At 37.5% G+C, this 22,767-nt stretch overlaps 1 protein-coding gene across 2 annotated transcripts; it reads right to left on the bottom strand.

The window, feature by feature from the left end:
• Positions 1-2,265: 2,265 nt before the first annotated feature.
• LOC117342910 (dnaJ homolog subfamily C member 3-like) lies at positions 2,266-20,641 on the bottom strand. 2 transcript variants are annotated; one of them, XM_033905210.1, is made up of 11 exons: positions 20,467-20,641; positions 14,925-15,032; positions 9,911-10,035; positions 9,423-9,497; positions 8,771-8,914; positions 7,840-8,021; positions 6,962-7,187; positions 5,902-6,025; positions 5,203-5,335; positions 4,679-4,824; positions 2,266-3,392 (listed from the first exon to the last, which is right to left on the bottom strand). In XM_033905210.1, exons 1-11 carry the CDS (start codon positions 20,549-20,551, stop codon positions 3,340-3,342), a joined length of 1,401 nt encoding a protein of 466 aa, XP_033761101.1. In that variant the 5' UTR covers positions 20,552-20,641; the 3' UTR covers positions 2,266-3,339. The 2 variants fall into 2 exon arrangements, with proteins under 2 accessions (XP_033761101.1, XP_033761100.1); XM_033905209.1 differs by lacking the exon at positions 2,266-3,392 and having other exon boundaries at positions 3,645-4,824.
• Between the last annotated feature and the right edge of the window lie 2,126 nt (positions 20,642-22,767).

Raw genomic sequence — 22,767 nt, 5'->3', positions numbered from 1 at the left:
CACCTGGTCTCAAAGTTATTCTCATTGTACTTTTATGGTTTCTTCAAATATTGCCCTCGTTTTGATAAATCAATGTTAGATGTTTCGAACAACACACTCGTGTGATGCCAATTCATTCTAATCGACTAATCGATTCTAAACATGTAGTGCTGTTTTAGTCTCTTTACTGATTTTCTTTGTCATAATCCCAACGGTTTCTTTCAAATTTAAGTTGACTGCATAGCAATTTGGTTTGTTTGGTTTATTTTTGTTTAACGTCCCATTAACAGCCAGGGTCATTTAAGGACGTGTCAGCTTTTGGAGGTCGAGGAAAGCCGGAGTACCCGGAGAAAAACCACCGGCCTTAAAATCATTTTGTCGTTATTTTGCTAAATACGACACACTGGCCACGTACTATGGCGGTCTAGTAATATTTAAATTATGTGTAGTTAGACACGTATCCATACGTACAGCCATTGTTTACGTTCATGAAAAATATTGCAGGTTATATAACATAGCGAATAACCGACGAAACAAATCATCCATGCATATGATTTAAGAAAACAAACAGACAAATGGAATAGTTTTTGAAGACGTTTTAATGAGATCCATTCGTTCTTTTCATCAATAAATACAATCATACAAATAAACATGTTTGTATTATCTCCTACACAAGAGGATATCATAAAGATACAAACACAAGAGGTATTCACGAAGAAAGCATACAGCACCCACATGTCCCAGTATTACATAGCTATTACCGGGAAACCATTCATTAATTTGAACGTATTACCATTTTTCTTTACCATTACTGATGGTGTTTGAAATATTATTTACCACAATGAAATTACACAGATATTATATCCAATCTATCGTAGCCAAGACATTATCAAGTGTGTCGGTATATAATATCGAAACACAAAAGATGAAGTAAGACAATCGAGTCTTGATCGGGCTTCAAATCCACATCTACGATACCATTTCACCTTGATAATACTTTACATCACCCTGATAATACTTTATATCACCTTGATAATACTTTATATCACCTTGATAATAGTTTATATCACCTTGATAATACTTTATATCACCTTGATAATACTTTATATACCCTTGATAATACTTTATATCACCTTGATAATACTTTATATCACCTTGATAATATTTTATATCAACATGATTTTACCTTATATCACCTTGATAATACTTTATATCACCTTGATAATACTTTTATATCACCTTGATATTACTTTATATTACCTTGATAATACTTTATATCACCTTGATAATACTTTATATTACTTTGATAATACTTTTATATCACCTTGATATTACTTTATATTACCTTGATAATACTTTATATCACCTTGATAATACTTTATATCACCTTGATATTACCTTATATCACCTTGATATTACTTTATATTACCTTGATATTACTTTATATCACCTTGATAATACTTCATATCACCTTGATAATACTTTATATCACCTTTATAATACTTTTGCTTAATCACTTTACAATGACAGTCTAATAGGAAGATTTGCATATCAAAGCGCTGAAGAGACAGATATCCATCACGAGCCGATAGTTCATGGCTGCCCCGGGTGACTTAGTTCACGGTATTAGATTTAGAACTACCACGCCTTGTAAACAATCTGCAGTAAACATTTATACTTATCGACTTGGTGTATATGTTCTCGCTATATTTAATGACCACAGAAACCGCGAAACTAAACCCCCCGCAAATATTACCAGTACATAAAAATTAATATAGAGTGCAAATGAGGTAGATAGCAAATATAACCGAGGACTATGTAAGAAGACTACCTATAAATATTTATCCATCCACTTTATTTATACTTTTAAAATTTGTTCAACTCTTGTTCTGGTTTTACTGATTTTGAATTAGAATTACGATTTTGTTTTATTGTTGGTTTAATCTTTGTTTTTACAATACACTCAGTAAATAATTATAAACAAATGTAAAGCAAAGTGTTATTCAGCAGACGAGTATCACAGTATTTATACATATAAGTCTCATCTATCCACAGGCGTATGCATCTGGTTAGCATGGGAAAAAATAGACCTTACTCATATTATGTCAACAAGGTATAACAATTGAAGATCTACGATGCATCGACTGTGGAACGGAAGTAGACTTGATTGGTTCGACAAGTAAAGCTATTACTGTTTATAGAGATGTCGACCAATCAGATTGCCCCCCCCCCCCCCCCCCCCCCCCCCCTGCATTAATATTGATATTTAAGAATTCTAAACCAAGGTGCGCTACTAGAGTGAATTTGATATTTTAATCGGATTGTACCTATATTCAAAGTGAATCGAAGCTCATCCCCTCTTTCCGGTTTTTCGAGTGTTACACTTTGTTGATAAAGTAGGAGTAGGGCTAATATTTTTTCTATTAATACAAACCAGAAGCAGACGCCTGTGATCTATCGCAAATAGCTTCGCTTGGACGATTTAAAAATGATAAATCGTTGACAAAAATGATCGATTTAAAAGAAGACTAACTTATTGCATATAGCTATATAAATCAAGTTACACACATTACACTCTACTGTTTTTCATCGTTTAAATTCAAAGTGACTCCTTAATTAATTGAATCCCGGAGAAATTCTATCGTACTCCAACTCTATATTTGGTCTGTGATTTTCGGTCTGAATAGTCCATTAGTAACAGGACACTGAGTTTAACCTATTATGTGTTGGTCTTATTTACCTTTAATTCTATACGGCTGGTGCCATGCTTTGCTTCTGTGACAAGAAGCGCACACGCTGTCGGTGCCTTAGTATCTTTAAAGGTTGCTCCAAATTTTTATTTTATGGAATTACATGGATCTGAGATAATCGATCTTAAAGTGTCTAAATGTGAATCCATATTTGTGCAAAGCTGTAAAATATTTGTTGAAAATCGACGATGAGGATCTATAAAGAAATAATTGAAGAAGGACGATCACTTTTGCAAAAAATAGTCTAATAAAAATGCTTCTAATACGCTTTAGACAGATCTGTTAAAAGGTGGAAAGGAATGCTTAAGATTTAGACACTCAAAGTTAGAATGGGCAATGGCATTCGCAAAAGAAAAAAAAATAGTTGATTCAAAATGCTATTTCGCGAAACACAAAACACACTATATATGATTATAAAAGTTTCAAATAAATCTGTTGGAAAATGTATGAGATCTCTGGAGAAAAGTTTACGTCCGACGGACGACTTCATACTATAATAGTTCCGTCAAATTTTGATGGACGTATAAAAATAAAAGCACTTTGAGGAAAATTGATATCGATATTTTTGTAATATGTTAGCGTTATTAGCACTTGAAATGGTGATGATTTATTAATACCCGGGAGTCAATGGGTCCACTCCTCTATCGTACGTATCACGTTTACCTGAAATAACGAGAAAACAGAGTAATGTACAATATATTCTACATACATGATAATTATTGTAGTATTCTGAGGTCCGAAAAAGAAATGTGTGCATTATTTTCAGGTTCATTATAAATTCAGCGAATCTCACTTTAAACCAGAGAATCTATATTTCCTCGCAAAAATATCATCTGTTTTTATTGATATAGCTAGAGCTTTAAAATGTTCAATGAATTATGAAACTTTTTCATCTTGAATGTTATCGGTATAATGATAATGAATTGGCAGGTAAACAATTAACAATATTTCCTTAATTATGCCTGTGATAACAAAACAATATATGGTACTTTTTAGGCCGATGCGTTGTGAACAGTCTATAGGTCTTGTTGCCACATGTTGGTGTTTCATTGGAGAACAATATAAAGTTATTTTTTTAATTCATTTATTCAACTTTACCTTCATAGTAAAAATAACTCAAGAATTATTGTTAACATTTCAAACTGATCAGGCAATGTACCATAATAGGAAATATACCTACGAAGGCCTGTAAACGCTGGAAAAATGGCGAGACATTACAAAGTTATGTATACCGCAGAAGAATGTTGGGGCACTCTACCTTAACAGGAAAAAATACTTACGGAGTCTGTATACAGAACACAATGGTGGGGCACTCTACCTTAACAGGAAACATAACTTACGGAGGTCTGTATACAGAACACAATGGTGGGGCACTCTATCTTAAAAGGAAAAATAACTTACGGAGGTCTGTATACAGAACACAATGGTGGGGCACTCTACCTTAACAGGAAAATAACTTACGGAAGTCTGTATACAGAACACAGTGGTGGGGCACTCTACCTTAACAGGAAACATAACTTACGGAGGTCTGTATACAGAACACAATGACGGGGCACTCTACCTTAACAGGAAAAATAACTTACGGAGTCTGTATACAGAACACAATGGTGGGGCACTCTACCTTAACAGAAAAAATTACTTACGGAGGTCTGTATATAGAACACAATGGTGGGGCACTCTACCTTAACAGAAAATTAACTTACGGAGGTCTGTATAAAGAAGAAAATATTGGTGCACTCTCTACCTTAACAGGAAAAATAACTACAAAGACCTGTAATTTTTTGGAATTATTTTCGATTACCTGCCTGAGCAGTAAAATAACTTAGGAACGCCTGTTTACAGTAAAAATTAATAGGACATTATACATGTACATTTACCTTTATATCATAGTGAATATAAAAAAGTGTGTTGGTATACAATACAACTACATGTATTTCGATTATACTTACGTTGATCTGACAAAACATCTCTGGCTGCAGTTATATCTAAAAACATTTTCTCTGCTTTCTTTTTATTGTCACCCTTGAATTTGTCAGGATGCCATACCATAGCAAACGTTTTATATGCTTGCATGATGTCTCCATAACTTGCAAATCTAAAAAAAATACAAAATGTACGTATCTATATATTTACATACCGCAGATACTGCAAATGCCTACATTATGATAGAACTTCAATTCAATAAAATCAAAAGTTTTATTCAATTACATTAAAAAAGATTTTTACTATAGAGTCTGCAAACATAGAGAACTTCAGTTTTATCAAATTTAAATTTTCACTGTAGATTCTGCAGACAGAAAGAATTTCAATTTTATTTAATTAAGATTTTTTATCATAGAATCTGCAGAAAGTCATAATTTCAATTTTATTAAGTTAAGACATTGTACTATAGATTATTCAGGCAAACAAAATTGTATTTCTGATTATTTACAATAGATTTAACAGGCTTTGTATACTCTCATAAAAATGTTACCTATCTAAACCTAAGATTCTGTAATAGTCCCTTTTATCAAATAGTTTTACAAGTTCCTTTGTCTTCTTCAATCCATCACCTGCATGGTTATTATCTTCTGTTCTTGATTTGATGTACAGATAATCGGCCATCGCTGAAAAATAAAATGTCTTCGATCAACGTTACATTTTAATGTTCCATTAAGAATATACAGATTCCAACTGTAGATCACATGTTTAAAAGCAATATCCCATGTCATAGGTTTTAAAATTCTAATGAGAGTCATATCAATTAATTTCATATTCTTAATAGTAATGGCTTGATCAATAGCCAACAGGTGGCGCCAAGTTCGAATATTAGATCCTCCCCCCTCACACTTGATTGGCTTGCCCCGTGTGGTATGATGACATGATACAAGCTTGGTTTTAGTCAGATGTGGTTCGACGTGAAGATTGAATTGGTTCATTATGAACAGGAAATAGTCCTTAGACTATAGCCCGGTAAATGAGCTATATCCCTGTGAGATATAGTATACGGTATCATCCAGAAGAACATGTATCACTCTGATGTATTTAGATAGAATAATTATAAGAGAAAAATATGATCAGAGGAATCTTACACAGCAGCTTCTTTTGGTAATGTCAGCACCATACTGGTGACTGATAAAAACAGTATTTCTAGCTAATAAGATGTTATATTTTAGTGTTTTTTAAAAGTTACCTTGATGAAGCTTGTCATTCGCAATTTCCATAGATATATCTGCTCTCGCCATTCTGACTTGAATATTATCGGGTTGCTCATCCAAAACAAAGTCACAAGCTGTCAAGGCGTCCATTATGCTCGTCTTAAGAAAAGTCAATACAGGCAAAGATTAAAGCATTTGATTACTTGTGTAACAATACCAGCATGTAAACAATATTGTAATTCTAACTCACAACTAACACAGGGGACAAACAATATATATTCAGATGGCTACCATTAAAAAGGAACAAGTACAAAAACAGATGATACGAAAGAGTAAATGTCACCCTACTCCGGCGACATTAGTCAGACCTAATCCAGGATACGCCATGTCAAGAAACAAATAAAAAAGCCAGGTGTAACGGAACAGCAAATTTCACACTGCTCCAGTGACGTAAGCCAGTTCTTACATCGGATACGTCATGTTCAAAAAATACAGGTTTTACGAAAGAGCCTAAATCACCCTGCTCCAACGACTTTAGCCAGATCTAATTCAGGTACAACATTTAGAAAAAATTGTTACAAAACGTCTAACGTCACCCTGCTCCAGCGATCCAGGAAACGCCATGTCAAGAAAAAAACCAAAATCACCCTGCTCCAGTGATGTAAGCCAGAGCTAACATCGGATACGCCATCTTCTTCAAAACGAGAACACGAGAAAACGATAACCAGACCGCGTAATCCAGTCATGGCAACAAACATCGAACACGTTTGATCCACTATCAGACAAGGAAATAGATCACCTCCCAATGAAACCACAATGTCGGAACCATCCCAAGGTTTCCCAAGCAGCCACCAGCACCGAAATACTGTACTGTTAGCCCTTCCGCCGGCAGTCGACATTAGACACGGAAGCCGCGACATTAGTAAAAAGTCGCAGAAGACCAATTAAATGGATCATCCCCAGTCTGTCGTACATACTTTGCAAAGTACAAATACATCTCTATCTTATCAATAAATAATGTATAGATATAATGTATCCTGTTTGTTTATTATTTTTTCAGCTAACAGAGACAGGAAGTCAGTGTTGAGAACTTACCGGTAGATGGCAATGACACAGGAAGGCTTTGGCTTTCCTTACGTAGTACTGTACGTCCGGTTCTATCTGGAGCATAGTATGTGCCTTTTTCATACACCTAGCGTTCTGCATTTCGTTTCTGTTTTCTTCTGCAGCATCCATCAGTCGAACCAGCGTCTTCACTTTCCGATAGTGTGAATCGCATTCTTTGTGATCAGGATCTAGCTTTAAACATTCTCGTATATTTCTACAAATTGAACAATTCATATTTCAAATATATTTCAACAGTAGCAAGAAATGATAAAGGAAAGTTTTCATGACTAGCTGTGTATGGGATAAATTGCTATTTGAATATGGTGAAGTCTGACCTGGTATAGAACATCGGAAGGGGTCTTATATTACAAGCATAAATACTAAAAACAACAAGTCAATACGTTTTGTTCTAACGATATTTGAATTTCACTAAACACCATCACAATTATGACAACAAGATATTGGGGAAATGAACCAAAATAGTTTGCTCAAATAGCAACAAAATAACCCTCAACGACATCACAATAACTTTTCAAATAAATCAACACAGCGTTATAGAAACATACTCTTCTATACTTTTACATGTTTCTTGTGTTTTATTAAGTGTCCTAGATATTATAATAACTGAAGAAAAGGAATAACAGATAAATAAAATCGAATGGATTTTATCAAAATTATTGGCTAAATGAATATATTCCACTTCAAATATTCGGGTGAAAGGTTAGGAACAATTATTATTTTTCAAGACCTTAACGTATTTAAGGTATAATTTGCTTCATAAATTAATAATGCACTAAATCAACAACTGAGTAAAGAGCTGGCCAAATGCAGTAACTAAGAAACATATATTATGAACATGTGCATACATTAGTGAATTTCCTGTGTCCCCTATATCATAGGAAATAATGCTGAGCTTAAGGTAGGCTGGTGCCTTGAGACGGCGGTGTCGAAGTGTTGCCCGGATATCGGCAATAGCTTTTCCATATTTGCCTTCAGTTAAATAGCATTCAGCACGAATCTCTCTCAACATAACGTCCCAGGTACATAACTACAAAAAATACAAAAAGGTCGTCCACAATATAACGGTAAAGCCGTGCCATACTTGTAAATGTTTTCTTATTATTTGACATTTAAACTTGACATTTGCTCGTTTAAAAAGAAAACTAATATTTTCAGTTCAATAAATATTCGCATGGAATATAAATTTTGGTATTGACCAATCAGAATAGTATTTTCTATTTACTGCATTCAAATCCGTAGACAGACATAGCGTTAAAGATCCCAAGTATTAGGGCAAAAGATATATTTTACTCTTTTCAATGTCCCCTCAATAATAAACACGGAAATATTCTTCAAGGGACACCCTTTAAGTCGCCATATATAATTGTAGTGTTAGCTTATATGAAACAGACTATAGCTGTGTCTAGTTTTGTGTACATGCGCGCACTGAGTACAGATGTTGTTGCCGAGGCGGCCATATTAAAAACCACGTTGACGGACTACAGTGAGTTTGTTGTATCTCTATACTCCTCACGCACACGTCACATAACACAACAATGATCACCATGCAGTGGGACACAGCGGGCCTTATTCTTGGACCCTCCCATAGTCCTTAAACAGAAGATAATGGACAAACCATTCCAGCCTTGCAGGGCGTAGCGCCAAAGGTTTAATGGAGTATCATTTTCGTCGTTGAATTTGAATAGAAATATAAAAATAGAGTATTATGACTTTTCTCTTGAATTAATATATACCTCACTAACGTTATATAAACAAACGCATCACCTCAGTACTTACCGCCAGTGCCTGGTCGAGAGCCTCTCTACAACCGGCATAGTCTTTCTGCTTGAATAACAGTTTAGCGAATGGTATGTCCTGTTTTAGGCCGTTTATTTGTTGGATTCTTAGTTTTACCTCTCTGTTGGACGGTTCCCTCCGAAGCTTAAAAAAACAGCACCGACAAACACTCAAGACACCAAAAAATCGCCTTTTATGATACATTTGACTACATGTAGTTACACAAGAAAGTAAAGAAACTTAAAAACTCTCTCTTTCCTTTAACTTTTTCTTAGATCCCAACTTTTGTATGGCTGTTTAGGTCCCCAAGGTGTTGGCTGTATACAAGCATGCCTCGTATCCTGAAAAGTGGTGTTGTGTCACCGGATTTGATTTGCTTTAAAATAAACTATCCGCATTTTACCAAGATTTGATTTTGCTTTCAAATAAACTATCCGCATTTTACCAAGATTTGTGGGTGAATGAGTCTCCCTTTCAATTTTCTTTTCGATTTTATTAATGCAAAACAGAATACTCATGTCAACATAAAAAGTTTTTATATAAAATTAAGATATTCTATAGATTAATTTAATGTTATTATGTTATTCACGAGTGTTTGATTTTATTTTGGTGTCACGAATAACATACGTGTAATGGTATTACAAAAACTCACAACCAAGTTGAAGTCATCTTTCGCTGATTGCAGATCTCCAAGTTTTAAGTGTACACTTCCTCTTTCCACTATTGCCTAAAAATAAATGGAATACAGATACTTCAATTTTGAGACAAAAGAAAAAAAGAAATAACATGGCAAAAAGACTTAAATTAAAAAATGAAATTGCTAAAATTGAACTTTTCTATGTTTTTAACAACATTTTTTCATTATTATTTTTTCCATCAATAGATTTAGGATAAGCGTTTGCCTGCATGAAAACGTAAATGGGATCTATTAGACCAAAAGTATCAAAAATTAACATATTTTATCTAAAATAAACTTGTCTTTGTTAAAGGGCCTTGCAATAAATCTTCGAGTGACGGCAATAGTGGTTTTATAAACCTTTGAAAAATATAAGCCGAGGAGGACGTGTGTGCACCTTTATGAATTCTAAGGGAGACATACACTAACATAAACAACGCCAAAATGTTGATGAATTTACTCACTTCAGTAAAATCAGGCTGCAGCTCGTACGCTTGGTCCAGAAACTTCATCGCTTGTTTGGACAAACCCAACTCGATGCAAACCATACCACATCGAAATTGTACCAGGTAATTGGATGGATTTTCCTCTGAATAACAATAATGATATGCGCATGTCTATCGCTAACACCATACATTTTGCTTCAGTGCTTCATATAAAACAAGAGGCCCATGGGGCCTGTATCGCTCACCTGGTTGGATTTGACCAAATGTCAAGATAATGTTCATGTTCAATTTGTTAATACACATACTCTCTAAGGGACTGAAAGACCCTATGGATTATTTTTACAACCTAATTGTGTTTGAAGAAACTAAGTCCCTTAGGGTGGGGAAAGACCATTGGACCTATTTTTACATCAGAATTGTGTTTATCCCTTAATGTCCAGCGATGTTATACATAGGTATGGGATGGAGGGTCACAGTAACCATTAATGCAAAATCTGTTCCCCTTTCACCAAGGATGTTTCTGACCAAATTCGGTTCAAATCCATTTAAAACTTTATGACTAGGAGCGATATAAAGACAAATCTCTATTTCCCCTATTTGGCCCCACCCTTCAGGCCCCTTGGGGGTCAGAGTCAATATTTACATAAACTTTCTTTCCCCTCTTCCCCAAGGATATTCCAGACCAAATTTGGTTCAAATCCATACATAACTTTATGATAAATAGCGATTCATAGGATAAACCCCTATTTTCCCTATTGGGCCCCGCCACTAATGCCCCTGGGGGTTCAGAGTAAAAATTTATACAAACACGGTTCCCCTTCTCCCAAGGATGTTCCTGACCAAATTTGGTTCAAATTCATTCATAACTTTACGACTAGTAGCAATTAAAAGGATTAACCCCTATTTCCCCTCTTAGACTCCGCCCCTCAGGCCCCTGGGGGTTCAGAGTAAAATTTATACAAACTCTGTTCCCGTCCCCCCAAGAATGTTCCTGGCCAAATTTGGTTCTAATTCATTCATAACTTTATGACTTGTAGCGATTTAAAGACTAATCTCTATTTCCCCTATTTGGCTCCGATCATCAGGCCCCGGGGGGTTCAGAGTAAAAATGTATACAAACTCTGTTCCCCTTCTCCCAAGGATGTTCCTGACCAAATTTGGTTCTAATTCATTTATAACTTTATGACTAGTAGTGATTTAAAAGATTAACCCTATTTCCCCTATTTGGCCCGGTCCCTCAGGCCCCTGGGGGTTCAGAGTGAAAATTTATACAAAATCTGTTCCCCTTCCCCCAAGGATGTTCCTGACCAAATCTAGTTAAAATCCATTAAAAACGTTATGACTAGTAGCGATTTAAAGACTAATCTCTATTTCCCCTATGTGGCCCCGCCCCTCAGGCCCCTGGGGGTTCAGAGTAAAAATTTATACAAACTCTGTTCCCCTCCCCCCAAGAATGTTCCTGACCAAATTTAGTTCAAATTCATTCATAACTTTATGACTAGTAGCGATTTAAAGGATTAACCCTATTTCCCATATTGGGCCCCGCCCCTCAGGCCCCTGGGGGGCCAGACCAACCGTTTATATAAATTGGTTCCCCTTCACCCAAGGATGCTTCAGACCAAATATGAACTAAATCCCTTCATTTCTACAGAAGAAGAAGGATTTTAAAGAATTTGCTATATTTCCCCTATTGGGCCCCACCCCTAGGGCCACTGGGGGGCCAGGCCAACCGTTTATATAAAATTGGTTCCCCTTCACCCAAGGATATTTCAGACCAAATATGGATCAAACCACTTTATTCCTACAGAAGAAGAAGGATTTCAAAGAATTTGCTATATCTCCCCTATTGGGCCCCGCCCCTCAGGCCCCTGGGAGGCCAGACCCACCGTTTATACAAAATTGGTTCCCCTTCACCCAAGGATGCTTCAGAACAAACATGGATCTGCTATATTCCCCTATTGCCCAACCCCCCAGGCCCCTGGGAGGGCCAGACCCATCGTTTATACAAAATTGGTTCCCCTTCACCCAAGGATGCTTCAGACCAAATATGAATCAAATCCCTTCATTTCTACAGAAGAAGAAGGATTTTAAAGATTTTGCTATATTTCCCATATTGGGCTACGCCCCTAAGGCCCCTGGAGGGCCAGACCCACTGTTTATACAAAATTGGTTCTCCTTCACCTAAGGATGCTTCAGACCAAACATGGATCAAATCCCTTTATTACTGCAGAAGAAGAAGGATTTTAAAGAATATGCTTTATTCCCCTTTTGGGCCCCACCTCCCAGGCCCCTGGGAGGGCCAGATCCATCGTTTATACAAAATTGGTTCCCCTTCACCCAAGGATGCTTCAGACCAAATATAAATCAGATCCCTTCATTTCTACAGAAGAAGAAGGATTTTAAAGAATTTGCTATATCTCCCCTATTGGGCCCCGCCCCTAAGGCCCCTGGGGGGCCAGACCCACCGTTTATACAAAATTGGTTCTCCTTCACCTAAGGATGCTTCAAATCAAATATGAATCAAATCCCTTCATTTCTACAGAAGGAGAAGGATTTTAAAGAATTTGCTATATTTCCCCTATTGGGCCCCACCCCTAGGGCCACTGGGGGGCCAGACCAACCGTTTATATAAAATTGGTCCCCCTTCACCCCCTATTGGGCCCCGCCCCTAAGGCCCCTGGGAGGGCCAGACCCATTGTTTATACAAAATTGGTTCCCCTTCACCCAAGAATGCTTCAGACCAAATATGAATCAAATCCCTTCATTTCTACAGTAGAAGAAGGATTTTAAAGAATTTGCTATATTTCCCCTATTGGGCCCCGCCCCTATGGCCCCTGGAGGGCCAGACCCATCGTTTATTCAAAATTGGTTCCCCTTCACCCAAGGATGCTTTAGACCAAATATAAATCAAATCCCTTCATTTCTACAGTAGAAGGATTTTAAAGAATTTGCTATATTTCCCCTATTGGGCCCCGCCCCTAAGGCCCCTGGGAGGCCAGACCCACCGTTTATACAAAATTGGTTCCCCTTCACCCAAGGATGCTTCAGAACAAACATGGATCTGCTATATTCCCCTATTGCCCAACCCCCCAGGCCCCTGGGAGGGCCAGACCCATCGTTTATACAAAATTGGTTCCCCTTCACCCAAGGATGCTTCAGACCAAATATGAATCAAATCCCTTCATTTCTACAGAAGAAGAAGGATTTTAAAGATTTTGCTATATTTCCCATATTGGGCTACGCCCCTAAGGCCCCTGGAGGGCCAGACCCACTGTTTATACAAAATTGGTTCTCCTTCACCTAAGGATGCTTCAGACCAAACATGGATCAAATCCCTTTATTCCTGCAGAAGAAGAAGGATTTTAAAGAATATGCTTTATTCCCCTTTTGGGCCCCACCTCCCAGGCCCCTGGGAGGGCCAGATCCATTGTTTATACAAAATTGGTTCCCCTTCACCCAAGGATGCTTCAGACCAAATATAAATCAGATCCCTTCATTTCTACAGAAGAAGAAGGATTTTAAAGAATTTGCTATATCTCCCCTATTGGGCCCCGCCCCTAAGGCCCCTGGGGGGCCAGACCCACCGTTTATACAAAATTGGTTCTCCTTCACCTAAGGATGCTTCAAATCAAATATGAATCAAATCCCTTCATTTCTACAGAAGGAGAAGGATTTTAAAGAATTTGCTATATTTCCCCTATTGGGCCCCACCCCTAGGGCCACTGGGGGGCCAGACCAACCGTTTATATAAAATTGGTTCCCCTTCACCCCCTATTGGGCCCCGCCCCTAAAGCCCCTGGGAGGGCCAGACCCATTGTTTATACAAAATTGGTTCCCCTTCACCCAAGGATGCTTCAGACCAAATATGAATCAAATCCCTTCATTTCTACAGTAGAAGAAGGATTTTAAAGAATTTGCTATATTTCCCCTATTGGGCCCCGCCCCTATGGCCCCTGGAGGGCCAGACCCATCGTTTATTCAAAATTGGTTCCCCTTCACCAAAGGATGCTTTAGACCAAATATAAATCAAATCCCTTCATTTCTACAGTAGAAGGATTTTAAAGAATTTGCTATATTTCCCCTATTGGGCCCCGCCCCTAAGGCCCCTGGGGGGCCAGACCAACGGTTTATACAAAATTGGTTCCCCTTCACCCAAGGATGCTTCAGACCAAATATGAATCAAATACCTTCATTTCTACAGAAGAAGAAGGATTTTAAAGAATTTACTATATTTCCCCTATTGGGCCCCGCCCCTAAGGCCCCTGGGGGCCAGACCCACCGTTTATACAAAATTGGTTCCCCTTCACCCAAGGATGCTTCAGACCAAATTTGGTCAAAATCCACTGTGTAGTTTAGGACTAGTAGCGATTTAAAGGAAAAGTTGACGGACGGACGACGGACGACGGACCCTGCGCCATGCCATAATTAAGCTCACCGGCCCTTCGGGCCAGGTCAGCAGGTGAGCTAAAAAAACAAACAAACACTGTAGAAATTTGAAATAACAAAATTTTATAAGATATAATTATACAAAATACATCAGAGTAAATCACAAGTGTTGTACCTACCTGTTATTTAAGGTCACAACCATTCTAGTCAGGACAACAAAATTTATTAATGGCATAATACTGTGAATGTTATGTTATTTGTATGTTTTCATCATCAAACAGAAGTACTAAAATACAGTGCTTATACTATAGGAATCATATAGAAAAGGATGACCTTGACATCGAAGCTGGTAAAACCCAATATATATCCTTTTTTTCCCTATTATGAACGCCACTTCTGCGTGGATAGTTACAAAATTGGTCAAAATAAGTTGTATTTTTTTCAATCGAGGAATAGAAACTTAGGTCGCTATGTAAAAGGTGAGTACGTTTACCACGGGGCCATCCGACGACAAACCTTTCTACTGTTTATACTGCGCTGCCATAATTTCAACCATAGAAACAAATGGTATATTTTCACAGTTATAACATTAAGAAATTTGGATAGATAATGTAAATTTACCTAGATGGTAAGAAGCTATATTTACCCAGCGCATGTTTATAATGTGCAAGAGCGTCAACTAGTTGTCCGGCAGCTTCTAAGGCCTGTCCTTTCTCCACAAACACATTCTCCTTCACAGTCGATCCAAACCAACCTGATGATGAGTGCGTAAACATTATATCTCGTGTTTGTTATGTGTGGTGTTTGTTAGTGAAAACATCATGTGGTGTTTGTTAGTGAAAATACCACGTGGTGTTTGTTAGTGAAAACATCATGTGGTGTTTGTTAATAAAAACATCATGTGGTGTTTGTTAGTGAAAATACCACGTGGTGTTTGTTAGTGAAAACATCATGTGGTGTTTGTTAGTGAAAACATCACGTGGTGTTTGTTAGTGAAAACATCATGTGGTGTTTGTTAGTGAAAACATCATGTGGTGTTTGTTAGTCAAAACACCATGTGGTGTTTGTTAGTGAAAATACCACGTGGTGTTTGTTAGTGAAAACATCATGTGGTGTTTGTTAGTGAAAACATCACGTGGTGTTGTTTAGTGAAAACATCATGTGGTGTTTGTTAGTGAAAACATCACGTGGTGTTTGTTAATAAAAACATCATGTGGTGTTTGTTAGTGAAAACATCACGTGGTGTTTGTTAGTGAAAACATAATGTGGTGTTTGTTAGTGAAAACATCATGTGGTGTTTGTTAGTGAAAACATCACGTGGTGTTTGTTAGTGAAAACATAATGTGGTGTTTGTTAGTGAAAACATCACGTGGTGTTTGTTAGTGAAAACATCATGTGGTGTTTGTTAGTGAAAACATCACGTGGTGTTTGTTAATAAAAACATCATGTGGTGTTTGTTAGTGAAAACATCATGTGGTGTTTGTTAATGAAAACATCATGTGGTGTTTGTTAATAAAAACATCATGTGGTGTTTGTTAATGAAAACATCATGTGGTGTTTGTTAGTGAAAACATCATGTGGTGTTTGTTAATAAAAACATCACGTGGTGTTTGTTAGTGAATACATCACGTGGTGTTTGTTAATGAAAACATCATGTGGTGTTTGTTAGTGAAAACATCACGTGGTGTTTGTTAATAAAAACATCACGTGGTGTTTGTAAGTGAATACATCATGTGGTGTTTGTTAGTGAAAACATCATGTGGTGTTTGTTAGTGAAAACATCACGTGGTGTTTGTTAATGAAAACATCACGTGGTGTTTGTTAATGAAAACATCATGTGGTGTTTGTTAGTGAAAACATCACGTGGTGTTTGTTAGTGGAAACATCATGTGGTGTTTGTTAGTGGAAACATCATGTGGTGTTTGTTAGTGAAAACATCATGTGGTGTTTGTCAGTGAAAACATCACGTGGTGTTCGTTAGAGAAAACATAATGTGGTGTTTATTAGGAAAAATATTCTTCATTATGTTTTTGTAATACGTCTAGCACTGAATCAAAATGCTTTGTCAACAAGATATAATCACAATGACATTGCTGACATAGCTGCTGTACAATAACCATTGACACAATTTTGTTCCTGATGTTGGCCAATATAGCGAGGTTGCGGGATCCTAAACTATGGTGGCTGATTACGGCCATGCCTTGTTGGCCCGTGTTCATGTTGTCGTGTTGTCGCTTTGTCACGTTCAGAAACTGCGACAACCCGAGATTTAGTAAATAAGATATCGTCTTGTTGCATTTTCAAACCACGACAAGGCGACAACACGACAACCCGACATTTTGAATTAGCGTGTACAGAATCTCGAGTTGTCGCGGTAAAATGAGTGTTGTCGTGGTGTCGCCTTCCTGTTTCACATGCGCAAATCATATCCTAGTAGTTGCTATCTTTGACTACAGAAAACAGAGTACGGAAACGTATATTGATCTTTGGTGTCGGTGCATGGATGCTTTCTGCAGATATTGGGTACGAAATTCTTCAGCGTTTGCAACATTGATTAAATCAGTGTGCATAAGACATGCATTGTATATTTCTTTGTGTGAATATTGAAAAGATACAATAATTCTTTCACAAAACTAAGAGTGTGTACAGGAGTGAAGTAGTTGGACTCAATCTTAGATTAATTTGCTTACTTCCCCTGATCAAACCACAGTATAGATAGAACGACTTTTGGAGTATGAAATAGAAATATCCGTAAAGTTGTTTATTAAAATAAAATCTTACATAATAAAAATAATGTGAAACAAGAGGCCCAGAGAGCTGTATGGCTCACCTAGTTAATTTGAACAAACATCAAAATAATGTTTCCATTTGCTAATAGCTTTTTATGTTGTTGTATGATTATGTTGTGGGGATCTCAGCTGCTTCAAAGATATAACCCAGAAAGAATGTCAGCCCCATCATTTGTATAAATTAAAATCCCATGATGTTCCCACTGAAATACCAATGTCATACATTGCTTAGTTCCAGAGAAGAAGTCAATAATATCAATATTGCCTAATGAACCCCGTTTTGGTCCCACCCCTCAGGCCCCCAGGGGGTCAGTTCCACCATTAGTACAATTTTGAATCCTCAACCCATAACGATGCTACCAGTCAAATATGAGTGATATCCATTGCTTAGTTACAGAGAAGAGACTGTCTTTGTCAATTCAGCCAAATTAACGCCTTTCGGCCCCAGGAGGTCAGCCCAAATCATTTGTACAATTTTGCATCTCTACCCCATAAGGATGCTACCAGTCAAATATGAAGAGATATCCATTGCTTAGTTTCAGAGAAGAGTTGTTTATATCAATTTAGCCAAATTGACCCCTTTTTGCCCCACCCAATAGGCCCCCGGGGATCAGCCTAATCATATGCATGTATTTTTTTTTAATCCCCACCCCACAACAATGCTACAAGACAAATATGAATGATATCCATTACTTAGATCCAGAGAAGAAGTTGTTACATCAATTTAGCCAAACTGACCCCTTTTTGGCCCCGCCCATCAGGCGCCAAGGGGTTCAGCCCCACCATTTGTCCAATTTTGTATCCGTACCCCATAACAATGCTACCATACAAATATGAGCGATATCCACTGGAGGCGAAATAGTTTACATCAATTTAGCCAATGAACCACCTTTTGGCCATGCCCCTCAGGCCCCCAGGGGGTCAGCCCCACCAATTCTTCAATTTTGAATCCCTTCTCCATAAGGATTCTACCCGTCAAATATGAGTTAGCTACAATTGTAGTTTCAGAGATGAAGTCGCTTTTATCAATTCAGTTAAATTGACCCCTTTTGGCCCCATCCTCTGGTCCCCGGAGGGTCCGTACCATCATTTGTACTATTTTGAATCCCTCTACCATAACGATGCTACGAATCAAATTTGAGCGATATCCATTGCTTAGTTCCAGAGAAGAAGTGGTTCATATCAATTAAGCCAAATTGATAATATAAGCTCATCTTGGTCCTTCGGACCAGGTGAGCTAAAATAACAATAGTGTTTAATTTACTAAATGAATATAAAAGAGTATGCACTTTTTGTCAAAAGACATATTTCTTTAGAAAACCCAAGAGACCCATGGGCCTTAAAGGTCACCCGAGTTTTGATATATATTAGCACATTTGGCCCCTCTAACCTAGAATGAAGGTCAAGGTTATCCATTTGAACAAACTTGGTAGCCCTTCATCTCAGTATGCTACATACCTATACTATTGGGTCTCTAAACTTTTGGTTATCATGAAGAAATCATTTAAAGATTTTAGCATATTTGACCCCTATGACCCTGAATAAAGTTCAAGGTCGTCCATTTCAACAAAGTTTGTAGCCCTTCATCCCAGCATGCTACATACCTAATATTGGGTATCTGGGCCTTTTTGTTATCAAGAAGAGTCATTGAAATATTTTAAAATATTTGACACTGGCGACCTTGATTAAAGGTCAAGGTCATCCATTTGAACAAACTTTGTAGCCCTTTATCTCAGCATGATACAGACCTAATATTCGGTTTCTGGGGCCTTTGGCTATCAAGAAGAAGTAATTGAAAGTCTTTAGTATATTTAACCTCTGTGACCTTGAATAAAGGTCAAGATCATCCATTTAAACAACTTGGTAGCCCTTCATCATAGCATGCCACAGACATAATATTGGGTCTCTGGGCCGTTTGGTTATCAAGAAGAAGTCGTTTAAAGATTTTAGCATATTTAACCCCTGTGACCTTGAATGAAGGTCAATGTCATCCATTTGAACAAACTTGGTAGCGCTTCAACCCAGTATACTTCAGACCTATGATTGATTTTCTCGGCCTTTTGGTTATCAAGAAGAAGTCATTTAAAATTTTTAGTATATTTGACCCCTGTGAGCTTGATTGAAGGTCAAGATCATCAATTTGAACAAACTTGGTAGCCCTTCATCTCAGCATGCTTCAGACCTAATATTGGGTCTCTGGGCCTTTTGGTTACCAAGAAGAAGTTGTTAAAAGATTTTAACATATTTGACCCCTGTGACCTTGAATGAAGGTAAAGAAGGTAAAGGTCATGCATTCGAACAATCTTGGTAGCCCTTCATCCCAGCATGTTACATATATAATATTTGGTCTCTGGGCCTTTTGGTTATCAAGGAGAAGTTGTTTAAAGATTTTAGTTTATTTGACCTGTTACCTTAAATAAAGGTCAAGGTCATCCATTTGAAAAAGACTTGGTAGCCCTTCATCCCGGCATGCTACAGACCTAATATTTGTTCACAGGGCCTTTTGGTTATCAAGAAGAAATCGTTAAAAAAAATTAGCATATTTCACCTCTGTCACCTTGATTGAAGGTCAGGAACAAACATGGTAGCCCTTCATGCCAGCGTCATACAGACCTAACATTGGGTCACAGGGCCTTTTGTTTATCAAGAAGTTGTTAAAAGATTTTAGCATATTTAACCCCTGTGACCTTGAATGAAGGTCATGGTCATTCATCTGAACAAACTCGGTAGCCCTTCATCCCAGCGTCATACAGACCTAATATTGGGTCAGAGGGACTTTTGGTTATCAAGAAGAAGTCGTTAAAAATTTTAGCATATTTCACCCCTGTGACCTTGAATGAAGGTCAAGGTCATGCATTTGAACAAACATGGTAGTCCTTCATCCAAGCGTCATACAGACCTAATATTGGGTCACAGGGCCTTTTGGTTATCAAGAAGAAGTTGTAAAAATATGTTAGCATATTTGATCCCTGTGACCTTGAATGAAGGTCAGGGTCATCCATTTGAACAAACTTGGTAGCCCTTCATCCCAGCATGATACAGACCTAATATTGGGTCTCTGGGCCTTTTGGTTATCAAGAAAAAGTTATTGAAAGGCTTAAGTATATTTGACCTCTGTGACCTTGAATAAAGTTCAAGATCATCCATTTAACAACTTGGTAACCCTTCATCCAATATGCTACAGACCTAATATTGGGTCTTTGGGCCGTTTGGTTCTCAAGAAGAAGTCGTTTAAAGATTTTAGTATATTTGACCCCTTTGACCTTGAATGAAGGTGAAGGTCATCCATTTGAACAAACTTTGTAGACCTTCATCGACGGATGACGCCGGACAAAAGGCGATCGCAATAGGTCAACTGAGACCTAAAATGCACGTGATGTTCATAAAAAAAAATCATACCTGCAGTGTAGATATCCTCACGTGAAATCCACAGGACAATATACACCGTCATGTAACCAACTACTGATCGACTATCCCACATCATGTTATGGTGATTACGATATTGCTAGACATCCATTTGTCTCTTTTGTTTTCTGTGGTGAAAACAGACAAAAAATCCACGTCATCTACACGCTCAAAGAAAATCCAAAATCTATATATATCTAACAGCTCTACTTTCACTTTCGCTTTTTGTCATTACCGCGCTTTCGGAAAACAGTCGTTTTCCCCCGAAAATATAACGAAAGGTCCAGTGGTATTCCGATTGATTCCCACTCACGTGGCTATGTACGCGTGTAAGTGAGTGTAAGGAACGACAACTCTGGCGGAGATTGCCCAATGATTACGGTATCCCTTGGGTCAACACGATACTATTTGCAATATTATGAACTTGCCGTTGAAGAGTTACTGTATCTGATCAACACTTTGGTTCGAAGGCATAATAAAAGTCTATATATGTACATGTATAACGGTATATAATTACATGTATGTACCTATATACAGCCTAATGCCGGTAGGTAACTTTGGTCCGTTTAATCAATGGATATTATCTGTCGGTGATGGGAGAAGTACGCATGTGTAGATATAAAATCGTTTAGCTTTTGGACCCAATCACACTTAACATGTATATGTATAAGTTATACGAAAATGTGATTTAAAATCACACTCATTTTAAATGTTTCTTATACAATGTACAGGAGTTTTGTTGACAAAGGAAGATAGGAATGACCAGCCTGACAATGTCTTTTTTTTTAGAATATTTTTCGCTGTTTGATTGGTCTTTTTAGGTCGGATCAACGTGCGTAATACCAGGGAAGAGAAAGTCATAATAGTCATATCAATAAAAAGCCAGTCGCTTAATTATGTGATGATTTTATGCGCATCAATTTCCAGATCTGCATCGTGTTTAGGCAAAAAATGTTATTCGAACAGTCTAAGGCATACCTATCTGTGCTGTGAGCGAAATACAGAGAAATGTTACGCAATCAGAGCTATTTTTAGTCTATATATTGGGGTAACATTATTTTGTTCCGTGAACAAGTTTGATGGTGTCTGTATACATACAAAATGCTTGATAAAGCTTTCTTTTCTCATTATTAATAGTCTGCCTTAACACACTGTGTCGAATACTCTTTCGAACCTATGGTTCCTGGAGCTAATGTCTTATTTTGATCTTTTGAGCCTATGGTTACTTGAGCTAATGTTCGATTTAGATATAGACGGATGACAGCGTTCAGTAATTTACTGATGGTAGGGGTAGCAGTAGTACCTTTGAATTTCCCTTATGGCCTAACAGACTCTTCAACATCAGCTCCTCAATCTTTACGTACATCGTAATCAGCCATGACAGCTTGCATATTTACTGTTGTTATGGTTTCAATTTACTTAATTTATTTATGATCAAGTTTACTTATGATTTTAAATCCCCGATTTCCTATGGTGTTTGTGTGTCTCAGTTGATCCCATGTGCAAGGTCGTATGTACTGCCGGGGAAAATACAATTACAGGGCTTCAAGAGATGCACACTGAAGGTCATGAGGAAGACGTATGGCCACCATCATACTCTCATCGAAAGTATCGGATTTTCTTGTTCCATGTAATGTTAGATGTGTTTTTATTTTTGTTGATTTACCAGTGTTCCCGTTGTCTCCGAGTTGAGGTTAACCATTACCTGGTAGATTAACAGTCCACAATGTTCTTCATAATCGTGTAGCTGGTGGAATCATTCTACAGGGATGGTCGTAACCTTGTAGCTAGTGGAGTATCATTCTACAGGGATGGCCGTAACCTTGTAGCTGGTGAACTTTGCAATATCAGTCTCCAGGTTTGACTGTATTTTTTGTTCTAGCATGTTTCGCATGAAAAACAATTTAACAGATTATTTCCTATGTAGCCAAACTGTTGTAAACGTAAAACTATGAAATGTCTACACACCTTTCCCTGCTCTCTCATTCTCTTTTTTCATCCAGATCCAGTGAATGATTGCTCCAACAGCGATTCCAAGGTAAGAAACTGTAGATTGTTATATTTAACGACGTGCAGAAAGTTTAACAAAACGACATTACAAATCATGCATTAGACGTTCGGGTTCTTGTTTACCGAGTCAGACATGACATAGACTAATGTTTACGACTGTTTTAATAGTTATATAATATGCACCATGTCGATTTGATTTTAGTTCACAATGAACATGAGGTCTGCTGGAAAGAAATTATCTGCTTTATTAGAATGTACATATACAGATTTTGTTTGGATTCTAGA

This window comes from Pecten maximus, chromosome 14 (genome assembly GCF_902652985.1).
Source record: "Pecten maximus chromosome 14, xPecMax1.1, whole genome shotgun sequence".
Lineage (NCBI taxonomy): Eukaryota > Metazoa > Mollusca > Bivalvia > Pectinida > Pectinidae > Pecten > Pecten maximus.
The sequence above is the reverse complement of the archived record's forward strand: the minus strand, read 5'-3'. Positions and strand labels throughout refer to the sequence as shown.